The sequence below is a fragment of the Thermoascus crustaceus genome, assembly GCF_041956765.1.
Source record: "Thermoascus crustaceus strain CBS 181.67 unplaced genomic scaffold VTN00scaffold_1, whole genome shotgun sequence".
NCBI lineage: Eukaryota > Fungi > Ascomycota > Eurotiomycetes > Eurotiales > Thermoascaceae > Thermoascus > Thermoascus crustaceus.
The window spans coordinates 5,583,029-5,608,821 of NW_027192527.1; the positions used below are offsets into that span (position 1 = coordinate 5,583,029).

Genomic DNA, 25,793 nt, shown 5'->3' on the forward strand with positions numbered 1-25,793 from the left:
GTACCTACCTAATCTACCCAAGGAAAAAAAAACCCCCTTGAATGAGACATACATTTCAGAAGCACTTCGGGATTTCTAATCGAATTGTGTTTGATTGTGTTTGTTAAAGAAGAATTCTGATTTGCAATGTTCTCTTTTATGGACTTTTTATCTCCTGATTTAATGGAAGATAGGCGTGTACCCCTGTCAGATTCCAGCCTAACTTGGCCCCATATCGTTGGTTTCAGGTTTTCTCATCTGTCATGCGGAAGATTTTCTCTCAGGAGACGCATGGATGTTGACTTACATAACAAGCTCAACGTCAGTGGTTCTCAGCATAGACTATGGATAAAGGGTTAAATCCTCTGAGCCCAGCCGGAGCGGGGGAGATGACTTCACTGCCCCCAAGCTTCAGCCAAGCATCCCCCTTCTGACTCTGCTGTATGTACTTACCTACCTACTACCAGGTCCTTCTCATAGAGTCTAGCATGGCTTCTCAAGATCTCATTCGATCCTTCGCAACTGGAGAGATCCGTCGAAGTGGAAGCTGTGCGCCAGGGCATCGGGCTCCTTCTCATCCATCCCCTTGAACAGCCCTGCGAATCCGTCCTCGAACGAGGCATACAAAAAGGTCTGGAACACCGCGTGTTGCACGTGGCGCTCCAGGCCCCACGGTCCCGGATAAGTGTCCTTCGCCGTCGGACTGACCTTATCGATCCACCGGACGAGCGGTTTCAGGACCGCCTCGACCTCCAGGACGACTGCGTGCCCCAGGCGTTGAGCTGGATGGTCCTGTTCCACTTGCTATCAGGGCTGGTGTAGATAATGCCCTGCAGGCCGATGTCCTTGTATAGCCAGATGGACCGGTGGATCTGATACTTGTCGTAGATGCGTAACTGTTCGCCCAGCAGGTTGTATATCTCTTATGGCTGATGGCCGCGGCGTCTGCGTCTCTGTTCGGGTCCGAGTAGACGGGGCCGAACTCGCCGTTCCAGATCGGAGCTCCGAGGTCCTCTGTGAACTTGGCCTTGCGTAGGTATTGGTGTTCAAGGATCGCTTCCTGCTCCTCCGTTCCTTTGAACTGTGTACCGGTGGGAAAGCCCATGGTCTGCAAGTCATTTTGTATCAGCATGCTTGCTCGGCTGCGTCATCTAAAAATGGGCAACCTAATGCAGTAGTGTAATAGTAGGGAACCAACCGAATAGTCACGAATCGAGTAAACACAATTTACAGCTCGTTCATGTGCACCGTCACTCGGACGCCTTGGAAGGTCAAGCTTGCTGGATTTGCTAGAACCTCCGAGGAGGCTAATCTTCTGTTCTGAGTTACCAATAATCTTCTAAAGTTGTATGCACTGCAAACACTTGTACCACACATACATTGTGCTGCACGCGTAAGTAAATACAGGAAACACAAAAGCTCAGGCTCATCTCCTCGTTCGGGTATCTACCGCACATGATATGGAAAGCATGAAAGATGCTTGGAAAACCACAAAACTCCACAATAGATGCTAGACCATTGACACCGCCGTAGAAACGAATCATCCCTTGGTTCAGTAAGGAAAAACAAAGACGCGCACGAAGGAAATGTCGTAAAGAGAAGATGTTGGTTTCGAGAATCACCGAACAATCTTCAGCGACAATAGATCACTACCAATCCTGCCCACGGTCTTTCATCAGGATCTCGATAGCTTCGTCCTCTGGGACAGGGTTGTCGTTCAGCTCCTTGACACATTGAGTCAAACCCTCAGCCGCTTCATCAACCTGCTCAGCGGTCCATCCAGTGCAGGCCATAACCATCCGACGATAGTTCTCCCCCAGCACAACGTTCTTAGATTTGAGTCGCTCCACTTCCGCCAGTATTTCTTCATTGTGCTCTTGGTAGCACTCGATGCGAGATTTCAAGAGCTCAACCGACGGCAAAGCCGTGAGGAATGCAGTCTGCTCCTCCGAAAATCCAGCAGCGGGATCAAAGGTATCCGGGAACAGCCTATCAAACTCGGTAACATCGACACCAGAATCTTTGTCGGCGTCACCAATGGCAATCTCCTTCGAAGGGTCGAAAGAATCACCATGGGAATCCTTCAGGGCAGCCAGGAGATCTTCAGAAGAACGTTCCAAGTTTTTCATCCGTCTGTCCAGCTCCACGCGTTCAGAAGCTCTCTGTTTCAGCTCGTCCAGTTGTTTCTGTTCAATTTGCCTGGCCTTGGCGCTTTCGCGTATCTTCGAGTGCCAGTGATCAAATTCTTCCTGCTTCTTGCTCAGAGTGGAGGTGAGGTCACGGTCAACTCCACCCAGCGTCTCTTCCACCATGGCAGTGATGTGCGCGATTGTGGCTATGCGACAGTTAGTATTTGTAGGCTCGTGCTGTGCAACAGTTTTCCCTCACCATCTAGAATTTCTTTCTTTGTTTTGGCAAGCTGGTCTGTGAATGAATCATTCTTCTCCCCATTTTGCTGAGACTGGGAGTTTCCGTTAACCATATCGACACCCACACCGTAGTCTGCAGGTCGCAGGCCAGTGTGATTTGGTATGTGTGGGTCAGCGCCAACCTCAAGAAGTTGAGGCACGAGAACGGAGCGTGCACGTCCTGCTAGGTTGAGTGCAGTATCACCTTGGTCATCCCGCAAGTTGACAATCTCAGATATAAACCGGCCTAGAGTAATGACTTCATATTGTTGTGAACCGCTCTGTTCGTTGCCGTCAGCGACATTGGGTGTTGGCAGACTGATCGACGAGCCTCCATGGCGAACGATGAACTCAAGAAGAGCTTCAAGGTAGTGCTTTGCCGAGACATGACCGCCCCCTCCCGTTGCTGCCATAACTGCAATGTGATGGAGAACAGTGCGACCACTGTAATCGACCATCTCGATTGTGGGGGCAAGCACCTGTAGCAGCCGCGGAAGACTTCGGTAGTCAAGATTGTTTCGCGTTCCGACAGCTTTCTGAAGGGCCGTCTCACCGGCAAGATTCAGACGAAAGATACTGACACCTTTCTCAACAAGCGCATGAACGAGCGGCATGCGAGCAAGCATTGCAGCCCAATGCAAAGCACTGTTTCTGTATTCATCGAGCGGAATCTCCAAATCCTCTCCAGATAGCTGCATGAAAGCAGGATGGGTTGAAAAGTCTTTAGTGCGCTTATCGAGAAAGAGGGTCATGATTAGTTTCATCTTCTGGAACCTGTCAGGCGTTGTGGCAGGAGGAAGAGCCTCCAGACCCCGCTTCTGTCCATCCACCGTCAGAGTCGGCCCATCCACTTGTTGGTAGAAGGAGTCGGCGGGTTCTGTTGGTGTTGGGTCATGCATAGAGACGTTAGAAGAGACACCGTTTGCTCCGAACTGAGGTCCTTGATTCGATGCAGATCTGGCTCGCTTGCGAGGGGGCTCTGGTGCATCTTCGTGGTCGATTCCAGAGGGATCGTGGACACTCATCCGTGCGCTGTTCTGGTGATTGCTCCCAAACCCGCTGTCAGAAGTACCACTGTACATGCTTTGCTGACTGTTCGGAAGCGCTTGAGACTCTTGACTGCCCATCGGGTATGTCACTTTTTTCATGACGCTGGGCCGTCTGTTGTCGACGCCTCTAGCTGCGGGCGAATCGAACCGGGCCTTGCTAATCGCGTTAACCGCTGTCGCGGCAGTGCGAGAAATGTTCTGGAAAAAGGTGCCTTGCGGCGGTTGGCTCATGCCTCGGTTGTCAACGCCGCTGTAGAGGCGTTTCCTCTGAGCAGCCATCGCTTGTTCCTTGGTGGGAGTCTCCATAGAGCCCTGACCCGCAGCACTGACGCCATCCTGACCCATGTCGTACTCGAGAAGTGGTCTTAGTAGCTCTTCGACATGGTATTCCCGACAAAGCTCCACCCCTCTCTGGTAGTTCACCCAGGTACCCTGGTATTTACCGTAGCCTCCTTGGACTTTCTCGTGCTCACCTGCTGCTATCTCCTTTTCAAGAGTTTTCGTCCGCCTCGCCTTGACCACACCTGCAACTTTCAGGATTTGGGTCGCATTCAACCACGAGTCGGAACGGCGACGCATGACGGCGACTCCATTTACCTCCATCTCATATACGGACACGTTCGAATATACGGCCTAAACGAAACGGAGGTCGGGTTAGTCTCCTTCACTCGGCGGCACCGACGGGAAGTAAAGGGAAACGGACCCTGTAGATTTGAGGCTTGTACTCCTCTTGATACGGCACCATAGCTCCGTAGCCGTTGCTATCTTCATATCCGCCAAAGTTTCCTCTTGACATTGAGTTGCGGGGCCCACCATTTGTAAAGCTGAACGACATGGCAGACTGCTGCGAACCCCGAGGAGGCGGAGGCGTTGCTCCGGGGGTTGATGCGACAGACTGGGAAGCGTTGAACGATCCCATATGGGACTGGGACAACTGCATCCCGTTGGCCGATCCGACACTATTCTGGGAATATGACATGGAGAGGCTTGGCCGCGGGGCGTGATAGCTATTAGAAGCCATAGGGTCGGTTTATTTTCGCACGGTCACTAGGAAAGGACCCCGGATGCGGCGCACATACGGGATCTGAAGCTTGCTAGACGGATCGCACAGTCAGATATGGGCCAATAAGCAGGCATCAAGCAGAAGAGACAATGCCATTCGTTGCGGAGTGGGCCGGGGGAGAAATGCACGTACATTGAGAGCGATGTGCTGGAGAAGCGCGCCCAAGGCGGCGAGGGAGAAGGCGCGTGGACAAACCCGGATCGCGAAAGGGACACGACGAGAGAGCGTCGGGGAGGCAGTCAAAGGGGCCAGACGGAGAATTCCAGGGAGAAGCAAGTGGGCGAAGCCATAGATCGACAGGACAGGAGCGAAAACCGTGCAGACAGATGCCTTGTGGATGCGCATCCGGCGTGGCCCTGGGGATCGTGTTCGACAGGTTCGCGGGGTCTGTTCGCGTTCCGGCTAGCGCTTCGCGTAACCCTGCAAAAGCCTCCTGTATTTCCTCTCCGGGTCTTGGCTCGATCTCGACCTTTACACCACTCCCAGCTGGATTTCCTCGTTGATTCTGCTGTGGACAGATCCCAACACGCCACCGTGCGGACCGCACGACATGGCTCGCGCTGTCTTCGTCCCGCCCGCGCAATGGCGACATCTTCTGCGAGCCTCTCTCCGTGAATGCTCCTACCTCCCGGACCCGATTGCGCGGGGCTACATGCACGATTATATTCTCCGGAGGTATCGACGCTTTGCTCCGAAAGGCAAAAAGCCCGAGAACCTCGATATCCGACGGCAGTCCCGCCTGCGAAGGGCTGCAAAGCACACGCTGTCTGTTCTACAACGAGCCAACGAAGGATATCTAAAGCCGCTGGAAAGGGTCCTGCAGCTGTCATACGGCCGGATCGGGAAGCGCAGACATGAGCTCCTGGAACCTCTCCTTACTCCAGAAGTGCCTAAGGACAAAGATGCCGTTACAGATATGATCAAACAACCTCCCATGTTCGATGAGGGATGGCAGCCCCCGAAAATTGTGACCGAGATCCTAAAGTCCCAGCTCCAAAATGGCCTTGTTGTTCGGACGACGATGAGACCGCTGGTCAAGAACCTACAACCGAAGATGCCCGAAGAGAACGCCTGGGGAAGACCACTCGCTCTTTGCCGTCGAAGGAACATCAGGAAGAGGTGGTATCATGCTGCACTCGATAGCATTCTTCCACCCCTCCCGGAAGACGAGGTTAAGATACTGGAGGGTCTGCTATCTGGAACCCATCCTTGGGAGCCGGTGAAACGGAGGAAGGCACCATCTGGTTCTCCTTCCACTCAGGGATTTCTGGACGCGAAGTTCCTTGCAGTGGGACCGCCAAAGGGTCATACCTTCGAGAAGTATGTCAATGGACGACCGCATAAAATTACACGGCGGCTTATGCAGGGGTTATGGGAGCAGATCTCAATTCTGGTCCCTCGTATGAAATGGGACGAGACAAAAAATAAGTGGTTATTTGAATGGGGTTCACCGAAGCGAGGAACACAGCTGGCCGCAGTCATGGACCAGAAGCAAGTGCCTGATCTTTTCCAGGGTGTTGATGACAAAGGAAAGCTCATCAAACCGCAGAAGGAGAAGAAACAAAAGCAGAAGGCAGCAGCATGACTTACTGGGGCTAGACTGTTCGCTTGAAAAAAAAAATCATGCCTGCAAGCTTTCGGCAGATCCTCCCGAAGCTGGGCTGCAGATGATCAAATTCCAGAGATCGGCACGTTACCATTTCCCTAAAAATCGAGCGGAAGTAATGCTTTCGATCAGATGGTCGCGTGATTTGCCCTCTTCTGTGGAGCTCTCGCTGCATAAAATGCCCACTGATTCCAGGGCCCTTCTTTCTGCCCATAGACAGGGGCAAACCTTTGGGTCACTGGCGTCCTCACGTCACGGATACTCCAAACGTGATTTCTCCAGGCGGAAGAAATACTCTTTTCTTCCATCCCCTTTTGCCAACATAAAGATCTTCTGGTCTAATCGATCCTGGTCGATTAGTCCTGCTTTCTCCACGTCCTACCTTGGGTAGGATGGTGCGACAGCCTTGCTGATGAGATTCGTCGCATTCGTTGGCAAATTATATCTTTCTAGTCAAACAAGTATCTTACGTTAAAGCCCTATCTAGCTCTACTTTAGGCCTAGTATTGTGAGATACTGCAATAAAGAGCCATACAGCAGCCGAGGCTAGAAGAACAGAGATGTGTTACATATTGAAAAGTTCGTGCTTCCCTCTTTTTCTCTATCCATAGCGCATCTCCTACAGCTCGAGGAATTGATGCCATCTCATACAGCCTTTCAGTCAGTTGATGCTGTTTATCGTATCTAAGGGACCTCTAACTTAGGACTTTCTCAAATATCTACCAGAATAGGTATCTGAAAGAGTATCACGTGATATCAAAGTGTGACACTATCAACATGATCTGCATCCTTCCTCACCCACAGTCCTCAAGAAGTTATTCATCTAGGGGCAGATAATTAAATAAAAAAAGCTCACAACCTCAACTAACCGCAGCCATACATACTAAGGGTGCTACAAAGACCCCACCTATGCTTTTGGCGAGCAGGGATTTTACTTCAATCTGGATTCTATCAAACTGGCGGGCTCTTCCGATTGTTAACGGGTCGTTGATTGCTCTGAAGGTGAGGATCGGATCAAACCCGGGACTTTGGTCTGGGTTCAGTGACTATCTACTCCGTACACGGAAGGTCAGTGGCTCATACCCCTGCTATCGTCCCGGGTTCTGGTTGCTCCATGGGTGAAGGTGGTTCTGGAGATATAACCAGAAATGGGAAGGTTTCGAAGTGCTACCACGGGACAAGAGGGGGTTGAGGATAGGTAGCTACGCGAATATTAATGTGAGACTTATAATATCACATGCATGTATGCATGTACTGCACATACATCTCACTTCAACCTCCGCTATAAATGTTTCTCTGCTTTGACACTCGATAATGTGTCCCTGTCTTGTTGGCAAGGCTTTTTTTCTTAAAGATTATTATTATTGTTATTATTATTAAGATTAACGATGGTCTACTACTCCGACGATAATGCTCATCTTGTAGATCTCTACCTAACCTATCCGGATCGCACTAGTGCGTGCAAAAACTAAAGACTGCTTACCTGGCAGGGTTTCTCCATCCATGCACGACGAACCTGCTGCCGTGGATAGTTGGCCCGGTATACTCTACTCCGGAGTTCGGACGTGCCCAACACAGCTCAAAACCGTTGACTTGAAGTCATCTGCCCTGGCAGGCTCGCAGACAGCAAAGCAAGCACACATGAAGGATTGAAGTTGAAGCATTGGGCCGCGATTGATTGGGTTGCTTTAGTTAGGTGCATACACTAACTAACCACGCTAGACGCAAGTCCTAAGTTGCTTGACACGCGGAACTTTATCATATCACGAGAAGGGTCCATCACAGTCCGAAGTATACTACGAATGGAATAGGGCGTTTCAAGTCCATAACCTGGACGACTGACATGGCAAGAGTTAGACCAACTTGGAGGGAGGGGCACTTCCCGCTCTTTGCCGGCATTTTTTGGGATCTGGCGTTTCTTTCCGTTTTATCGTCTAGCATTTATTCAAGGTGCTGTACAGTTAATATAATCTGCGCTGGTGCGTCTCCTTGTTATCGTGCAGACTGAACTATCCTTTCGATTACAGCCGTTCCATCAAAGAGTCGATTACCGCACTATCAGTTCCCTTGTCAGTTAACTCCTCGACATCATGGCGACAACGGAAACGAGCGACTACGACTACGCCAAGCTCCTGGCCGAGCTGAACGTACGCAAAGCCAAAGTTTACCCGGTCCTGGAGGGAAAGGTCGCCATAATAACCGGAGCCGCGCAGGGCATGGGAAAAGCCACTGCGCTCGTATTCGCTGAGGCCGGAGCCAGCGTGGCGTTGGCGGACGTGAACGAGTCCGGTATCAAGGAGGTTGCCGCCGAAATCGAGAAGGCAGGAGGACGCGCACTCGCGGTCAAGACCGATATATCAAGCTCCGAGGACGTCCAGAATCTGGTCAACAGGACCGTCGCCGAGTTTGGTCGACTGGACTGCGCGGTGAACAATGCCGCCATGACTCCCGACGCAGCACCCTTTGCGGAGTTCGACGAGGCCTACTTCGACAAGCTGATGTCGATTAATCTGAAGGGCACGGCGCTGTGCATCAAGTACGAGGTTGCGCAGATGCGCAAACAGGGAACTGGGGGCTCGATCGTCAACATCTCGTCCACCGCGGCGTATCTTGTGCATGCCAACATGGTGGCCTACACGGCATCCAAGCATGCTATCATCGGTCTGACCAAGCAAGCAGCCGGCGAGAACGGTGATGCCAACATTCGGGTCAACGTGGTCGCACCGGGGCCAATCTTGACAGAGATGTCCGCCAGTGCATTGAAGATCATAGGTATGGATCACAAAGCGTACGCCAGTCAAGCGACCATGTTGGGTCGCTTCGCGGCGCCCCACGAAGTCGCACAGGCGTCTCTGTGGCTCTGTTCCGATGCCTCTTCATACGTCACGGCGACAGCGATACCTGTGGATGCTGGCTCTCACGCTAAATAGATACGATGCGTTTAAAGTTAAACTGGCGCTTGAGATTTTCTAGTTAGATAGCTTCACAAATTTCGAAAGGTTTACTTGACATATATCCTTTCGTAAGCTTGTTCCACCAGACACATTGGCAGACGTCTTCCCACTGAACCCTTAAGAGCTGCTAGGCTTAAGAGTACAGTACTTACATCTGCTGAGGTGGACTGGGAGGTTTCCACCGTTGCGTTGGAGACTGACACTAATGTAGAGCATGGTTCCAAAATTGGCTCGTACTGCATGCGTGGCAGAGCCGCAGAAGAGCGTTTATCCTGCAGAACTCCACCGCCCCAGAATCCCAGCCTTAGCAACTCCACAATGGCAATGGAAATGGCTTCAGAATTTTGGTATCGGGTGCGTCAGGAGCAATCTGGGATCGGCATGGACAATCCCAGCGATGATTCAAAATACAGCATGATCACACACCGTTCCTCCGTTCTCTCAAGCAATACCAAGCAGAAGTTAACACACCCAGAACAGTCAGAATGGATGGTTCCAACACCGTTACGGCTGCTGTGCCGTCCAGAATGCTGGAGGGGAAGCTTGCTGTCATTTCTGGAGCAGCCCGAGGTGCGTTTGACCGTGCCAGACGATCAAGATCAGTTATCAACCGACAAGACGATATACAGGCCTTGGAGCAGCGATTGCCCGCAACCTGGCGAGCAAGGGCTGCTCGCTCATCCTCAACTACAAGTCCACAACCTCTGACCAGCTAGCCGCCGCACTCGCCGCGGAGCTCCATGAGAAACACAACGTCCGCTGCGTGCCCATCCGCGCGGACATTACCTCCGAGGCTGACTGTGCAGCCCTAATCGACGCTGCGAAAGAGGCCTTCCAAGGACCGGACCAGAAATTCCAGATTGACATCGTCATCAACAACGCCGGCGTCGGCTCCCTCGCACCGCTCGGATCGATCCGACCCGATCACTTCCACGAGCACATGACGACCAACGTCCTAGGACCCATCCTCCTCACGCAGGCCTGTCTACCGTACCTGCCGCACGACCGCTCCGGGCGAATTGTGAACGTCTCCTCCATCGGCTCGTTCATCGGCCTGCCAGCGCAGGGCGTCTACGCAGCCTCGAAGGGAGCGCTCGAGTCGATTACCAAGGTCTGGGCGGCAGAGCTGGCGGAACGGGCCACAGTCAATGCCATCAACCCGGGGCCCATAATGACGGAGCTGTATATGTGCCAAACCCTGGAGACCAAGAAGTTGTTGGCGCGATGGAACCCGATCACGCCTCTGAGTCAAGTGAACGAATCTGACACCGAGGAGGTGAAGAAGTTGGCCGAAGAGATTGGAGGAGGACGTGCAGCATATGACTGGGAAGTGGCAGGTACAGTTGGGATGCTGTGCTCTCCTGAGTGCAGATGGACGACGGGCAGCGTTGTGTCTTCGAACGGAGGGCTGCGTTGATAGTGTTAAACTATCCGACGTATCCTGGCTGTCTCAAAACGTACAAGTTAATAGGAAAGATCGACCAGATAATATGTCTTCCGTTTAAGCGTAGGAATGCGCTAGACTCTATAAAACCCAAGGAGCCAGACATACAATTTGGTCCAAACTGTTTTCGTCTAATTGCCTTTGATGAAAGAAGCTTGACTATTTGACCTTCCTTTTTTTGGACCATATAGGCGATTGGTACGACCCCAGAGTAGGTCTCTTCTTGACTGCGTCCCTGCTCCAGAGGCTCAGAACAAGAGGAACCACATTTTCAAGCTCTAGGCAAATATTCAGATTCATAGATCGGTATACTTCAGTATGAAGGAAGTAAATTGCCCCGAAAAAAGAAGAAGCGTGTTTTGAACATCCATCCTGTGAGCAAAGCTACCTATCCGGCCTAGCATTCTATAGAAGGATAATACCTACTTATGTAGGTACTTAACCAGTAATACAGATACCAAAGGTTTTATTTTACTACTATTGATATTACTATTGTTATTATTCGGCAGCCAGCTTTTTTTCCTGGTAAGTCAAGACAAGGAAACACCAGCTAGCTACTAAGATTCACATTCTGACCTACCTTCTTAACCTATTCTCGGACATTGGTACCCCTTTACCCTTCCTTATCTACCAGGGTAGTTAGTCCAAACAGAGATCGACCGGGGCCTCAGAATGACACCATGAAACCTCCCGAAAAGGAAAAAAAAGGCCCCTATGATTGAACCACCATCGCCGTCACACCGCTTCGCCATTCCCGTGTAGTGTACAAAATATTCCTGTTAGGTAGTCGGAGAGATGCATGCAAGGTGCATGCAACTAGCAGGGGACCCCTGTCAGCCAGGTACCTTCCACTGCGGACGTTGTATTCCGTACAGTACGTACTCAACATGTACAGTATATGCGGGCCCCAGCTTCGAACAAACAGAGTCCAGGATCAGATGATATTATGAAGATGGAAATAAAAAAAAATCCAAACAAGTCCGAAACCCCATCACAGCCAATTCCAAACAACCCCGCTGTTCCTATGTATATCCCTGTCCCTGTCCCTATTCCTCCGCACCAATCATCTCTCACCGGCACAGAAAAACCCTCCACGCATCACGTGCCACGTCTAGTCGGGGCATCTATTCCCCCGACCAACTTTCTCCTTAACCGTATCCGGCCTAGCGTAACCTGGGGTTCTCCCGAGGCGGAGCGTCTCGCTTTCGGGTCCGGGCCGATCTATATCATCTCGGGAGGATCGATGTGTGTGTGTATGTTCGGGATCGGGATCGAGATCGAGAGATGGTTGTTGTGTTGGAGGGTGCGTGGTGGGTTCCGATTTCCTTCGGGGGAAATCATATCTATGAATCTATGAGGTGGGAGGGTTGGGATAGAGGTATAAAGATGGGGTTGAATGGGCGTGGTCGAGGGTGGTTTTCGTCTTCTGTCCTACAGACATCGATATCGACAACAGAGAGAGGTAATACAAATAAATAAATTGTCTCGATCTGATACGAACATCTGAGATCTTAATCCTTTTCTTTTGCCTATCTATCTGCCTGATACCCAAGTCGCGTTTCTTGTTCCGTTCTTGAGCTGTACAGTTCATATATACGTGTATACCGACCTACCTTTCTGCTATATATATATATATATATTATCCCTCGATAAAGGTAAAAAATCTATAATCGAAAGTATGTCCTCCACCAAAGCGACCATCGCCTTCTTCGGCGCCACCGGCGGCTGCACCAACGCCTGCCTCGCCCACACCCTGAAAGCAGGCTACCACGCCGTCGCGCTGGCCCGAACCCCCTCGAAACTCACAGCCCAGCTCCTCGGTCAAGGCATCAGCCAGGCGACACTGGACGCGCAGCTGCGCATCGTCCAGGGAGATGCGACGGACCCGGAGGCTGTGCGGGAGACCATCCTCCTACCTCCCAACAACAGCAGCAGCAACAGCTACGACACCTTTGACAGCACCGAGCCTCCTCGCCTCGTTCCCAAGATCGTCTCCGGAATCGGGGGCACCCCATCCCTGCAGAAGAACTCGCTCGTGCCGCGCTTCACGCTCGACAACCCGACCATCACCGAGGACACGACGCAGGCCTTGCTCGCGGTCCTGCGGGACATCTACGCGCGGTATCCGTCCCTGTCAAACAACGCCAACAGCAAGCCCCTATTGACGGTGATCTCAACCACTGGGCTGTCAAAGAAACCCAATGACGTCCCCCTCCTCTTCCGTCCCATGTACCACACGCTGCTGGCGGTCCCGCATGCTGACAAGCTGCGCATGGAGACGCTCCTGACGAAGGAGTCATCTCAGCGGCTGCTTGGTGGGGTCATCCTCGTGAGGCCGAGCCTGCTCGTGGGCGATCACTCTATCGTCACGGGAAAAGGGTGGAGGACACTGAGAGTCGGAACAGAGGAGAAGCCTGCGGTCGGGTATACGATTACCAGGGCGGATGTCGGGGAGTGGATCTTTGAAGAGGTGGTGACGAGGAGCGGGGGGAGGTGGGTTGGGCGGAAGGTGACGTTGACTAGTTGAATGACTTGACGTTGATGGATTAGTGCAGTTTTGCGGAGAGTGCTGTCTTGGAATATTCTTTTCCGTGCCCTTCATTTGTCCTTGTTAATGTCTTGTGCTTTTCTGATAGATAGCGAGTTCGTCTTCCCTTGCTGGTTTTGTCATTGTCGGTGCTCTTTCCATTGTCTTTGTTATCATAGTCAATATACTCCCTGCGTTAATGAGAACAGATGACTTTGCTATATGTCAGCGTATGTATCCCGTGCGATACTTCCCTCGCTTCTGAGTATCGAGATAAAACACCATTTCCGCTGGACTGCAGAAGCACAGACCAGGCCTGGAAGGGGGGAGAGAAAGAACAAACTAAGGACACGGCGAAGGTGTGATGATCACTATTAATTCCGCTTCCATCTACCCAATCTATCTAGATATCGGTCCATAAGTCCTCCCCTCGCAGTAGGTGAAGGCTGGGCAGATAAGCTATATATTTAGAACCAACAGGACAAGAGAACACAACAGGTATATCGATCCACGGGGGAAGAGAGCTCAAAATGGATAGGCAGAAGCGTCCGTTGCTGATCCACTGCAGCTGCGGGTAGGTAGTGGAGAGGAGCCGACCCGCTAACCAACTCGGGACGGGAAGATCGATCGGACGAAGAAACAGGAAAACACAAAAGCGCCGTTCCATGCTAACGCAGATACAATCATCCATTGCCCTGTACAGACCGATTGTTCGGTGAATAAGATAAAAACACACCGTTCTCGGAAACGCATTACTCCGGGAAAAAAATCTAAAAACGTCAGGAGAGACAGATATAAAGAAAAATCAACAAGAAGCAGAAAGCAGAAGATGGGAACGGAGAATGTCAATTAGGGCTTCTTTTTGATGTGGCTCCCCCCAGCTTCCGACACGCCGGTCCCCAGGTCGTCTCCCTCCAGAATCCGGCACAGCCGTCGTAGGGAGAAATTGCTGCTGAAGAAGTAGATGCCGACCAGCCAGGCGGCAACGATATTAACGAGGTGGTGAAGGAGGTATGCATATGTGACACCATAAATGGCGGAGTAAACGGCGATGCAGAAGAAAAGGATAGAGGTGAGGTGTTTAAATCTGTGGAGCTGTTAGCCCCGGCACTATCAGGTCAGCCGGAGATAGACGTACCGTGTAGTAACTCTGGGAATCATGGTGCCACTTGTCATGGTCTCAACAAGAAGGATAAATGGCATTATGGATAGAACATTATGATGCGATGAAAATGGCGTGAACCAGTGGACCACAAGATTGTGCACCCAGACCAAGAGGACGAGGATATTGATAGGTAGGATCCAGAGCATGAGGATGAGGATAGAGTGGGCGTAGTTGTAGAAGTTGAAGTGAGCGGTGGATCTCTGCAGGAGCCTGTTAGCAAAAAGCATACATGGAAAAAATAAAAGGAAGCGGGTACTACCGTCTCTTTGGCATGCCACTGGGCCCGCACGCATGTTGCTATCTGTACAATACATGCAACCATATACGCAAACTGGTACGGAATGAAAGTCGCAACAAGAAACAGAAGAATGGCAGTATTGATGATTCTCCGTCTGGGAGTCGGAGGCGAAAATATCGGAAGGTTTCTGCAACGCGGGTTAGTAACCAAAGTCGATGGGAAACCCCGAGGTTTGACTTGCCCTCTATCGTCGCGCCGGATATAACCTGACTTGCTCCTCAGGAGGCCGTACAAGAAAGTAAAGACGGACAAAACTAGGAGTGTGACATAGTTGACGATGACACAGACGCCGATACTGATCAGCCCGAAAAGTGGAACCAAGAACCAGAAGAATGCATCTTGAGAGCCCAGAAGTAAATCATTCTTCGTGAAGTCAACGACCGACTCAGTCGCGTTCGTCCTCCAGTGGAAGGGATCGTCACTGGGCGGCAATGATTGGGATGTTGCAAGTGATGATGCGAAAAGAGACAGCGCCAGCAGCAGCAGCGGCAAAGACGATCGCAGGCAGAGATCTAAACTTTCCGTGAAGGTGATGAAATATCCCGTCTCGTCATATATCTGGAACTGTTTCCGCAGAACGAGAGCAACGACGAGAAGAGGGAACGCGGCAAATATGGTTCTGTATCGCATGACAAGTTCTCCAAGGCTGCCTGAGATATCGACTCTCAGCGAAACATCGACCGAAGAAACACAGCTAGGATCCGACCAGAGCTGAAAGGACACGCCGCCCAAAGTAGACTGCTCACGGAGAGGGGGTGGCATAAATGGAGCAATCCCGTGCAGGTTGACGTTGACATTGGTCACGTTGACGAAGAATTTCGACTCGTGAGGCTCTGGCATGGACTGGCGTAGCAATGGCGTGAAGAGCTCAGGCTTATCGCCGCAGTTCTGCTTTCCAATCTTGAGCTTGTATGCGAGCAGACTCGAGTGCAAAGCTGGGATCTTTACTTCAGTGAGCATTGGGCGGTTTGCGGGAAGCCTCATGTTCAGGCCAGCACTGAGCAAGCGACCCAGGCCCACTCGAGTTTGAATGACCGAGTCTGAGCTATCCGAGAACTCTGCGACGACCCAGCCTTTGGTCGGTGAATTGGCTTTATCGACCACAGCGACAAATTGATGTTCCGCAAGATCCTCCAGATCATATTGTAGGTATGAGAAAGGCTGGACCCGGTCGAAGGGATGTTTGGATTCGCGTGTCGAAGCCGGCAGATGTATTCCATCTTCTGCTGCGTTTTTGCAAGCCAGACGAGTCGAGCCCAAGGTACCTCCAGATAGGTCCATGTTCATGGAGAACACTGTCGCAGAGTGTCCACCTTGGAGCGGAAATACAGAACAGAATAGAACCTCTAGATTGCCTTTGCCACCGGTCTTGTCGAACTGCTGATCCGTCAGGAGAGTAAATTTCTTTCCAGGAACTCCCTGAGGAGGAACGGGGAGCAGGTGTGCTTCAGGCTCCCTGCGACGTCCAAATTCCCGCAGAATGAGTCGTTCACCTTGTGACAAGATTGAGTTGGTGTTATCCTCGAGCGTCAGAAGAGTATTCGGCTCTTTGTGCGGAAGAGTCCTCTCGGCAATTGGCTCCAGACCAGTAAGATACCACTTCTTCAGAATACGCATCCTTTCGGCTCTTGGCTTAGTCTGGCTAGAGCGCCGGACGTCGATGATATCAAAGAGAGACTTGATCACCGCCTTGCGGAACTGATCACACCATGTGATGGAGAGGTGATCCATCCCGATCCAGACATCCGGAATTGTCGAAGTGAACACCGTGAAGCCGTGCGTTTCGGGGACGAGAGACGAGATACTCGTATAGTCAGAGGCGACGACTGTGTCACGTCCTCCACCGGCAATGGAGACGAGCGTCACATGCCAGAGAGGGTTGTTATTGGCCCATTTCTGAGAGTAAGCGTCTCGCCAATAGTCGTTTATCTGCTTGTATGTATGCACGACGTCCGAGTCAAACGACACCGGGGGCTTGGCGTGCGGTGCCGACATCGTGATGATGGTATTGACCGAATTGGCTTGATAGTTGGCCATAGTTAGTGCTGTGCGTGCAACGATCCCTCCCATGGAGTGTCCAATTAGTATAACTGCGCTGGGATCGGGAAGACCGGGGTCTCTTCGTGACCGTCGCGGATCATGGTAGAGCGACAATATATACGCCAATGCCTCGTTCACGTATTCCGCTTGATCAAGGAGTGTCTGGCCGTGGAATGCGGCCATGTCTTCGTTGAAATCAATCATGAAAAAGTCCAGGCTGCGAGTTCCGGTCTTGTGTCGCTCCTGGTCATGTCGCACCACTTCGAAATAGTGTCTCGAAGCCTCCGCGGCCAAGGATCGCACTTGTCTGTAGCTGCCGGCATTTCCGGGAAGAAAGAGAACAGGCACCCCGTTAAGCTATACAATAAGATATCGTCAGCATTACCATCAGATGCAGAAGGGAACCATTTCCAAAGCGAGCGTACCCCGATGTTCTCTTGGGTATACGGATCCACTCCCTCCTCCCGGTAGAGATACAGCTTATATTTGCTGGCAAATCGTGTATGCTCCGTATCGAACCCCAGCATCTTGATAAATGTAGGACTCATGACTGGAACATCGCATCCATCCGCACCGACCTGGCGTGTAGCAAACGAGTGTAGTATGCAACAGAGGGCGATGGACGCCAAAAGGGTTGCAAATAGCGTCAGGAGCGAGCACGACCATGGACTGCGCAATCGAGACTGCCGGAAGCGCTGGGCTTCCGGAGACGACTCCATGGAGAGTCGCTGAGACGCCAATGGTATCATAGCTGCAGATTTCGTATCGTCGTTCGGGGTCTGTGACGGCGGGTTCCTCCACGCGCTCGAATTCCTCGACCGGGGCGTCGCGGCGGTGTTCTCTCGGCGGAGGTCGAAACTGTGCCCCGTCCGGGCTATCTGCGAGCGTATCTTCTCTGGTGTGTCGTAGATCGTGACGCCATGGCTATCCTCCGTTGAAGCTCGAGAAACCAGGGAATCTTCAGCGTCGTCCTCGACAGGAGAGCCAGACGAGCGTCTGTGCATTTGAGGAGGCGGAGAGAGCACTCATCCAGCGCCGCACGACGGGGTCAAGCTTTCGGAGGGGGGGGGGGGGGGGGGGGGGTCGTGGCGGAATCGTGCTGTCGAGGGAGGACGCAAGGGGGCCGAGAGAACTTTCGACGACGCGGAGAGGGAACGACAGGAAGGAGGCGCGGGAGAAGCGAGGCGTTGGGCGCGGCGATTGGCGGCCTGGAGCACAGGGCAGAGCTTTTTCCCAGAGCTCCAACGGAGCACACGAGCGAACGAACGACAGGACTGGCGTCGACGGAATGCGCGGGGAAGGCTGGGGAAGGTCGGCAGGACGAGCAGGAGAGGAGACAAAAGGTCGATGAAAATCACGAAGACGGGCGTTGGTCTGGCGCCCCTCGCGGAGGTCACTGACGCGGTCCTGCTGCTACTCGGAGACGGGACGGGAACGGCGTTTACGACGCTGGATGGGGCTTGGCGGCTCTGCGTCCGGCGAGGCTGGCCTGGACCTGTCGCGGCAGACGCCTTTTTTCTCTGGCGATACGGTTTTGTTCCTCTCGATGTCTATTCTAGCTATCTCATCTACCTACGACCCACGAGTCATGGTTCCCGTCTTCACTCTTCAGACCTATACAGAAGGCTGTGTGCGGTTGCTGAAATGGCGACCCACTGCTTATCAGCACGCAAGCCCTCCGCACGATCACCTACCACTCATTTCTCAATATGTCAACAGCCCGGCTGATCTGTTCCATAACAGTGATCCCACAGGCTGATAGGTCCATGTCATGCTGCTTGGCTCGTTCATTCAACACGCTTGCTCTTATCGATCACTTGCATTGATCGATGCCTGTTATATCTTCCCGCGTGCTGTTGCTACGAACCAACCTGTTTTGTCACGTCGAAGACATAGAAAACAGGGTTACAATGCATTAGTTGAACCCTTCAGAAGCAGTCCGGCGCCTGCAGATCCCTGGCTTTGTCTTAGGTACTCCGTACCTAATATAAGCAACAGGGGCTAGTTATTCCCAAATGCGGGGTCCTCTGATGTAAGAACCCCTACTTTTATCACGGTCCGCGCTGCAATCTTATTCCTTTTCTCCAACGTGCCGAAAAGGAAACTCAGTGAGCCGACCGCCATGTTATTCTGTATGTATTGGGGGTTTTCCGATATAGCTCTTCAAAACACAGCGGGCATTTTCACTTTTATGTCAGTTGATCAAAGCCCTGCTTGGGCTCAGCCTCAACGGAGCCCAAGAATTTCCCTACTCTAAACATAGTAGTACCCCGCATCTATATATTTGCTACCAGTTGAATCAAATCGATCACATCATGCATCTCCTTTGGGAAGAAATCAACCTTCCAACCACTTCTTTTTGAAATCATGCTCTTCCTATACTCTTCAGCGAGAACCAGGGAGCATATGCTGCACCAGCTTGACTATCTTGCCAGCAACCCAGTCTCCGTTTCTCGGATTGAATTGCATAAAAGACCACGCAATTCCGCCTCGTATCGCATCGCACGGTCATAATATTGACGCTGACAGTCAATTACCTTTTCTCCCCTTCAAGTATCAATTGACCCTCTTAAATCAAAACCTGAAGTTGTGAATGAGAAAAGTACTTCTGCCAATATCCTTCTCAGCATGCCAGATGTGATATCTATGTAACACGTATGGCATGCTGGCCCTGATTGACTTAACCCTCCCCCTCCCCCAAAGAAGCAGAGAGATAGAGATAGATAGAGATCAACTAACAACGAGACGTATTTCGAGGGATTTCTGTAGGTGTTCTTTGTCCTTACCTTCCCCTCTCTTCCCTCCTTCCTTCTCTCCCCATCATTCCATCAGAACAGAACAGAGTAAAGTAATTCCCCCCGAATAGATCAAGACAGTCCACTTCACCTGCAACTTATTTACTATTACTATTCAGAATAGATTGCTAGCTTAATGTACCTATCTAGGTACGTAGCTGCTTAGAGTTCATCAAACTTGCTTCCTTCGAACATAGAATAAGGTTCCAAGAAAAAAAAAGTCGCCTAGATCTGGCTGTATGTACATACTGTACGGATTCTGTCTGCGTAGGAAAATGCATCACGTTCCGCATGGACAGTGCTGTCGTCGAAATCATAATAAACAATTCAAATATCGTTTTTTAGGGGAAGGAGAGAGAAAGAGGGAGTGGGATCCTCAATCGAACCCATTGGGGTTGTCATAGGGAGAAAGTACAGTGCCCGAGTACCTACCTAACCTATCTATACAACGTTGTATGTAAGACATGTTAGTGGAGTACACACACACACACACACACATATTCCTTACTGTAGAGAGAGTACAGTGTCGCAATCAGGTCGAAGTTTGCATTTTTGTTTCGAATAGATAAAGTGTTTGGGAGTCTCAATCAAAGAAAGGCGCTGTTTACCTGGACTGGACTGGATCAGACTGGAGATTGGTGTGATGCTGCTGATGGTACTGTTGTCATCAACCATATATTAACAAGAATTCTTTTCGTTTCGAGGCGTAAGGTTTTCATCCACAGGTCGGTTGGCACGAAGGAGAAGGTATACTATATATCAGGGTGTCGAGGCGTAAAGAAAAACCAGACAGATTGATCAATTGATTTGATGAAGGTGGATGACTCTCGGACCTGAAAAGCCCCTGAGAGAGAAAGAAAAAAAGATTCCAATCTCTCCAACGTCAAACATTCCGAGCCTGCTTCAAGCCTTCAACTTCCGTAAAGCCGGCCGGCTCGTCTCATCGCCATCACCATCACCACCGGCCAAGAAAAGTACAAGACGAAAACCAAGACCGAGAAAAGGAGAAAAAAACCAGAAGAGAACCAAGAAGAGTAGAAAAAAAGGTGCCATCCATCCGAGAAATATACCTCCTACCTCCCTCCATCCATGATCCATCCGTACCCCATGCCTCGCGACGCTGGCTGGTGATAGGTACTAGGTAGAAAGATACTAAAGGATGATGGATATAGACTACTAGGCTAGTCTGATTAGGTAGGTAGGTGGCGGAGGTTAAGCGCGAAAATTTTGCCTCGAGTTTTCTCAACAAATAGAAATCTCAATTCGGTATTCGGGTCCCGACCCCGGAGATTCGAGATTCGACAAAGAAGGCCTGTTTAGCTTTCTTTCATTTGAAGGTCCACCACTGTTTCAGTTCCCCGAATGGATCTCCGCACATGGAATTCCACATTTCCACTATGCCTCGGGGAAGCGGGACGTTTAAGGTTCTATCCAATATACCTAGTCTACCAACTTCAAGCCTAGTGTCTATACTAGCTAGGTAGCTTCCAAGAAATTTTTTTTTCTTTTCCTTTGGCTTTTCCTTTTGAGTGTTACGGGATTCATTTCGTAAAGTTTAGGCCAAGATCGGGAATCGGAATGTCAGATAGAAGGGAACTGGAAAAACTCTACTGCGCTGTGACGGCTGTCAGTCCGAACTTAGAAGCCTACCTGCTTCTACCGTTTCATGTAGCTTGCATGCTAAATCGCTAAATGCTAAGTGGCAAAAGCGTTTACCTACCTAGAACTTACCGGGGTAGATAGTGGCGCCGTTCCCAGCCACGATTGTAACGATGTTGGCAATGATAATGGTAATCGGCAGAAGATTCTAGAACGACCCGATTTCTTTTTTTCTTATGTATGACGCTCAATTCATATTCGAGGGTTTAGGATGGTCCCTGTAGGCGCATAATAATAATAATGCATGGTGCTGTACAGCACACAAAAGCATGCCGCGTATATGGATACCTAAATAGTAGGGTAAGCGTAATCGTTCAAGTTTCTAAGCCTTGATGAATCGGCGGAAGTATAGATCAATTAGAGTTCACTGGATCTGTGCCCACCGTACTCTCAAGTGGCCACTGCTCGTGCTGCTTGTCCAAGTCGAGGAAACGGCTGCTCCACCTTCGCCTCCGGTGCCATTTACCGCGTACTAATCCTTGGAGCCGGCTTTGAAAGCCGAATCTCTGATTCCCTGCAAGGTAAGAGTAGGTACAGTCACTGTGATACTATCTCGGTAGGTACCTTCTGGCAGGCATCTACTTGCGACGGCGGCTTCTTAGAGTTCCTTACGTATATCCTGTTCTGGTAACGGCTTTTTCCGAGACAATTTATGCCACGACGCAGGTGACAGCCCAGAGTGAACTTCACTCACGTCTTATTGTTTGCGAACACCGACTGCCAGCCAGAATGCACGTCTAGAACATAGGGTTGTAGCTTGATAGCGTGGCACAGAGGCGAGAGCTCTTCTGAGGTACGCATGATCTTCTGGACTGTGGGTCTGAAGCAGTGGTGTGCAGGATGATATATGTCATAATAACTGTCAGGAGAGATTCTATTGGAGCTTTGGTCAAGTTAGCAAGGGAGCTAATGTTTTTCACAACCGAGAAAAAGTCAGAAGGGACAAGGAAAAGAAGAACAAAGAGAATGTTGAAAAATACCAAGCAAATGCGAAGCTAGCCAAGTATAGCCAAGCGAAGAGCGAGCTTTCGCCGAGTGTATGCCAACTCAGTTAAGCATGAGGGCAAGATAGCTTGTCCGCGGGAAGCTTCCATGGACGACGGGAGCGGCCTTCAGCCGCACGCGGCAGAGCAGAGAGCCTAATCCGTCTCACCGACTGAGCGGTCAGAATGAAAAACTGTTTATTCTGCTGGTTTTCTGTGTATCATGTGTGGCGCTCCTCGCACAGATCAACAGAACACCGTAGCATCCAGCGGAGCTGAACGAGAGTGCCGTAAATTGTGCAGCCAAGATATCTCCGCACTGGTGTTCTCGCCCGCGGCGTCTATATCCGAGGCAAACCCGATTCCCGTCCCTGTTGGGAGCCGTTCAGACGAACCGGCGGCGCTCAGGAACTCTTGGCCGGCGTTGGCATCTCCGTCTCCAATCCGACGAAGGGGACAGGCTGGTATACGCTTGCTTGCCTGGCAGATGCGACGGCAGGTCAGGCCGGTGGGATCGGACAGTCTGGCTCCGAGACCTGGAGAAAAGGTGGGACGGCGTAAGCGAGCAGGAGCTGGCCTGCTTTGCCTACTTTACTCGTCCGGGCAGGCAGAGGGCTAGGCTCTGCTGGCTCTGCTCCCCCGCCCTCTGACAGCTCTCCTTCGGCGCCGTGGCACACACGGTGCTGTTCGCCGGCTCGAGTCGACCGTCTGCGGATTTAAGAGGTAAACCAGGTTCTCGGACGAGAGGAATGCAGCGACTTAGCCCGACTAGGGCTCTGGAGTCTGGGGCGGCGCAGGCTCATCACACGACTCTCCAACGGTCTTCAGATCGGTTTGTGGCCATAGGGTTTTTTTTTCTGACGTACATCTGGAGGAATGTGCGGCGGGGCGGGGATCGATCGGCGTGTTTGTGCCGGGGTGGTGGGCCTGGAGAGAAAACGCGGGAGCTGGAGACGGAGTCGGTCTTTGTCCGCCCGCGCGCCAAAGAGACGCCGTCTGACTCATCGAATCACTGTTTTGTGTCGAGTGCTGCGGTCCTGCTGGATTGTACGGTGAATCTGGTAACTTCGCCATAGTAGATAGAGGAGCACATTGTTGAAGTTGGGGGATCACATCGCTGTGCCCATCGCACCCGTGATAGGAAAGGCATCACTTGCATGCTCTCTCCGGGATTTCTCGCGTGGCAGCCCTGTCAGCGTGGAGATGAAGGCTTGGCTGCGAGGTTTAGTGTAGTGAGCCTTGTCCTCTTGGCAGCATCTGAGTCTTGGAACTGCTCGAGCGCGACTTCCAAGACCTCATGCGGCGGCCTGACCACCACCACGCACACTGTAGGCGAGAGAGTCCCCGTGGCGCCAGGAACGCGGTGAACTACGTTCTCCCCGGGGGAATGCGTCCGATCGCTGCTGGAAAGGACCAGCAAGAGGCTCGGGATGCGCTGCTGCTCCATGGTGCTGCTTACCGATGACGGAGAGCAGATGTTGGGCCTTGCGGTAGAGCATCTGAGAGCCGCTGGTCCACCCCGGACTCTCCATACGTGTAAAATCCCCGGGCTTCAGTTCGGCCACGGTGAATGGGTCAGCGCGCCAGGGATCGGCAGCCCACCAGTAGCTGACCTGGTGCGCAACAGACGCTTGTTGGGCGTTCCCCATATGGAGAAACCTCTCTGCTCGACTGACCTCCCTGCCGTCATCCCGGAAAGAGAGACCCTGTTCTTTTTTTTTCCTCGCGGCGGGGGCCAGATCCTGCTTCTACCGCCGTTTGCTGGATAGGTATTTTACCTTCTCCCTCCGCACTCTCCTGCCCTCATTCTCTTCTTCCTCCTGCTCGTAACCTCCGCGGCCTGTGAAGTGAGCCCCATAGATCCGTGTCCTTGGATCTCCCGGAGCCGTCGAGCTACTGCGAGGTTATCTTTGCCATCTCCTGTATTTCTGTCATCATCTAGCAGTTTCCCTATCCCTATACCCATATCAATTCCCATTTCTATTCCTATCCCTACCACAGCCGGGTCGTGGCCACGATGGCAGAGTCCCAGGATGGAAAGCCTCGCGCGGTCGAGGTGGACAACTATGAAGAGGAGACGCGCCTCACCGTTGGTGGCATCGTGAGATACCTGGTCACCCGTGTCCCGACGCTGGTGCCTCCGATGAATAAGGCCCCCAACCCCATCAAGGCTCTCGCGCTGCTCAACAAGCAGCAATGGCTTTTCTTCCTGGTATGTACTTGACATCCCCCCCCCCCCCCCACTCCAGCTTCGCGAATGCTCCCTGTTCGATCCAATTGCTCCGGACTGACATGATTTCAGGTCGCCTTTGCCGGTTGGACATGGGATGCTTTTGACTTCTTCACTGTCTCCCTGACCGTCAGCGAATTGGCAGAGTACTTTGGAAAGACCAACACTGATATCACTTGGGGTATCACCCTTGTGCTTATGCTCCGTTCAATCGGCGCCATCATTTTCGGTATCGCTTCTGACAAGTGGGGTCGCAAATGGCCGTTTATCGTCAACAACATCCTGTTCATCGCTCTTGAGCTTGGAACTGGATTCTGTCAGACCTACAAGCAGTTCTTGGCCTGCCGTGCTTTGTTCGGAATCGCTATGGGTGGTCTGTACGGTAATGCCGCCGCAACTGCCCTCGAGGACTGCCCCGAAGCGGCCCGCGGTATCGTCTCTGGCATGCTCCAACAGGGTTACGCCTTCGGGTATCTGCTTGCGACGGCCTTTGCCCGTGGCCTCGTCGATACGACCCCGCATGGCTGGAGGCCCCTCTTCTGGTTCGGCGCCTGTCCGCCGGTGCTGATCATTCTCTTCCGTCTCTGCCTGCCTGAGACTGAGGCATTCAAGAGCCGGAAGGCACTCCGTGACACTAGCGATGCCCACACGGATGTCGCGACGACGTTCGTGTCCGAAGGCAAGGTGGCTCTTAAGCGTCATTGGATGATGCTGGTCTATATGGTGCTGCTCATGACTGGCTTCAACTTCATGGTAAGTAGTGTTCAACCCTGACACCATGGAGCCACGCATCTGTCCGCGGTCTGCTAACGTTTTGCTTTCTTTCCTAGTCGCACGGCTCTCAAGACCTCTACCCCACCCTCCTTAAGAACCAATTTAACTTCTCCGCCGACGCTATTACTGTCACCCAGGTCATTGCCAACCTTGGCGCGATGGCTGGCGGCACCCTTTGCGGCTGGGCCAGTCAGATATTCGGTCGTCGCTTCTCCATTATCGTAATCAGCATTGTTGGAGGAGCCCTGCTGTACCCATACACTTACGTCACCTCCCACAAGGTCATGGCAGCTGCTTTCTTCGAGCAATTCTGTGTGCAGGGTGCCTGGGGTGTGATCCCTATTCATCTGATGGAGCTGTCTCCGGGTCCGGTCCGAACCTTCGCTGTCGGGACCGCCTACCAGCTTGGCAACCTTGTGTCGTCTGCCAGCTCGACCATCCAGTCTACCATCGGTGAGCGCTTCCCTCTGCCGCCAGCCGAGGATGAAACCGGACGCTTTGACTACGGCAAGGTCATCTGCATCTTCATGGGGTGTGTGTTCGGCTACACCATTCTTGTCACCCTCCTCGGACCCGAGAAGCTCGGTCAACAGTTTGATGCCGAACACGACGACGATCTCGCCGTGGTTGCTGCCCGCAGGGCCGAAGAGAGCGACCCCGAGAAGGCGCTTGCTGTGCAACACAACTGAAGTTATAATCGATTGTAATTGGATATCAGGCAGCAAGGGTTTGTGCAATGGCTATTCTGGGAATGCACCGTATATGAGTTTGACGAAGAATCTGAAGGAATGGGACTATATAGCAACTGTCCTGCATGAC

At 51.9% G+C, this 25,793-nt stretch overlaps 12 protein-coding genes across 12 annotated transcripts; 5 read left to right on the forward strand and 7 right to left on the reverse strand.

Moving 5' to 3' along the window:
* Positions 1-483: 483 nt before the first annotated feature.
* VTN00DRAFT_2014 (uncharacterized protein) lies at positions 484-1,111 on the reverse strand (the record flags this gene model as incomplete). The annotated part of the gene is made up of 2 exons (XM_069428186.1): positions 484-761; positions 844-1,111. The coding sequence occupies 2 exons, from the start codon at positions 1,109-1,111 to the stop codon at positions 484-486; spliced, it is 546 nt and encodes a 181-aa protein (XP_069292716.1).
* A 517-nt stretch (positions 1,112-1,628) lies between these two features.
* VTN00DRAFT_2015 (uncharacterized protein) lies at positions 1,629-4,415 on the reverse strand (the record flags this gene model as incomplete). Its single annotated transcript, XM_069428187.1, has 3 exons — positions 1,629-2,314; positions 2,368-4,069; positions 4,140-4,415. The coding sequence occupies 3 exons, from the start codon at positions 4,413-4,415 to the stop codon at positions 1,629-1,631; spliced, it is 2,664 nt and encodes an 887-aa protein (XP_069292717.1).
* Positions 4,416-4,446: 31 nt separating this feature from the next.
* VTN00DRAFT_2016 (uncharacterized protein) lies at positions 4,447-4,844 on the reverse strand (the record flags this gene model as incomplete). The annotated part of the gene is made up of 2 exons (XM_069428188.1): positions 4,447-4,530; positions 4,632-4,844. 2 exons carry the CDS (start codon positions 4,842-4,844, stop codon positions 4,447-4,449), a joined length of 297 nt encoding a protein of 98 aa, XP_069292718.1.
* Positions 4,845-5,049: 205 nt separating this feature from the next.
* On the forward strand, positions 5,050-6,084 carry VTN00DRAFT_2017 (uncharacterized protein; the record flags this gene model as incomplete). The annotated part of the gene is made up of 1 exon (XM_069428189.1): positions 5,050-6,084. The coding sequence occupies one exon, from the start codon at positions 5,050-5,052 to the stop codon at positions 6,082-6,084; it is 1,035 nt and encodes a 344-aa protein (XP_069292719.1).
* Positions 6,085-8,195: 2,111 nt separating this feature from the next.
* Positions 8,196-9,035, forward strand: VTN00DRAFT_2018 (uncharacterized protein; the record flags this gene model as incomplete). The annotated part of the gene is made up of 1 exon (XM_069428190.1): positions 8,196-9,035. The coding sequence occupies one exon, from the start codon at positions 8,196-8,198 to the stop codon at positions 9,033-9,035; it is 840 nt and encodes a 279-aa protein (XP_069292720.1).
* Positions 9,036-9,544: 509 nt separating this feature from the next.
* VTN00DRAFT_2019 (uncharacterized protein) lies at positions 9,545-10,476 on the forward strand (the record flags this gene model as incomplete). Its single annotated transcript, XM_069428191.1, has 2 exons — positions 9,545-9,629; positions 9,689-10,476. 2 exons carry the CDS (start codon positions 9,545-9,547, stop codon positions 10,474-10,476), a joined length of 873 nt encoding a protein of 290 aa, XP_069292721.1.
* Positions 10,477-12,181: 1,705 nt separating this feature from the next.
* VTN00DRAFT_2020 (uncharacterized protein) lies at positions 12,182-13,030 on the forward strand (the record flags this gene model as incomplete). Its single annotated transcript, XM_069428193.1, has 1 exon — positions 12,182-13,030. One exon carries the CDS (start codon positions 12,182-12,184, stop codon positions 13,028-13,030), a length of 849 nt encoding a protein of 282 aa, XP_069292722.1.
* Positions 13,031-13,433: 403 nt separating this feature from the next.
* On the reverse strand, positions 13,434-13,721 carry VTN00DRAFT_2021 (uncharacterized protein; the record flags this gene model as incomplete). The annotated part of the gene is made up of 1 exon (XM_069428194.1): positions 13,434-13,721. The coding sequence occupies one exon, from the start codon at positions 13,719-13,721 to the stop codon at positions 13,434-13,436; it is 288 nt and encodes a 95-aa protein (XP_069292723.1).
* A 158-nt stretch (positions 13,722-13,879) lies between these two features.
* VTN00DRAFT_2022 (uncharacterized protein) lies at positions 13,880-17,537 on the reverse strand (the record flags this gene model as incomplete). Its single annotated transcript, XM_069428195.1, has 5 exons — positions 13,880-14,117; positions 14,169-14,395; positions 14,455-14,620; positions 14,675-16,890; positions 16,959-17,537. 5 exons carry the CDS (start codon positions 17,535-17,537, stop codon positions 13,880-13,882), a joined length of 3,426 nt encoding a protein of 1,141 aa, XP_069292724.1.
* Positions 17,538-22,038: 4,501 nt separating this feature from the next.
* VTN00DRAFT_2023 (uncharacterized protein) lies at positions 22,039-23,044 on the reverse strand (the record flags this gene model as incomplete). The annotated part of the gene is made up of 3 exons (XM_069428196.1): positions 22,039-22,143; positions 22,229-22,506; positions 22,837-23,044. 3 exons carry the CDS (start codon positions 23,042-23,044, stop codon positions 22,039-22,041), a joined length of 591 nt encoding a protein of 196 aa, XP_069292725.1.
* Positions 23,045-23,162: 118 nt separating this feature from the next.
* Positions 23,163-23,619, reverse strand: VTN00DRAFT_2024 (uncharacterized protein; the record flags this gene model as incomplete). Its single annotated transcript, XM_069428197.1, has 2 exons — positions 23,163-23,296; positions 23,430-23,619. 2 exons carry the CDS (start codon positions 23,617-23,619, stop codon positions 23,163-23,165), a joined length of 324 nt encoding a protein of 107 aa, XP_069292726.1.
* A 368-nt stretch (positions 23,620-23,987) lies between these two features.
* VTN00DRAFT_2025 (uncharacterized protein) lies at positions 23,988-25,663 on the forward strand (the record flags this gene model as incomplete). Its single annotated transcript, XM_069428198.1, has 3 exons — positions 23,988-24,182; positions 24,273-24,953; positions 25,031-25,663. The coding sequence occupies 3 exons, from the start codon at positions 23,988-23,990 to the stop codon at positions 25,661-25,663; spliced, it is 1,509 nt and encodes a 502-aa protein (XP_069292727.1).
* Positions 25,664-25,793: the final 130 nt, after the last annotated feature.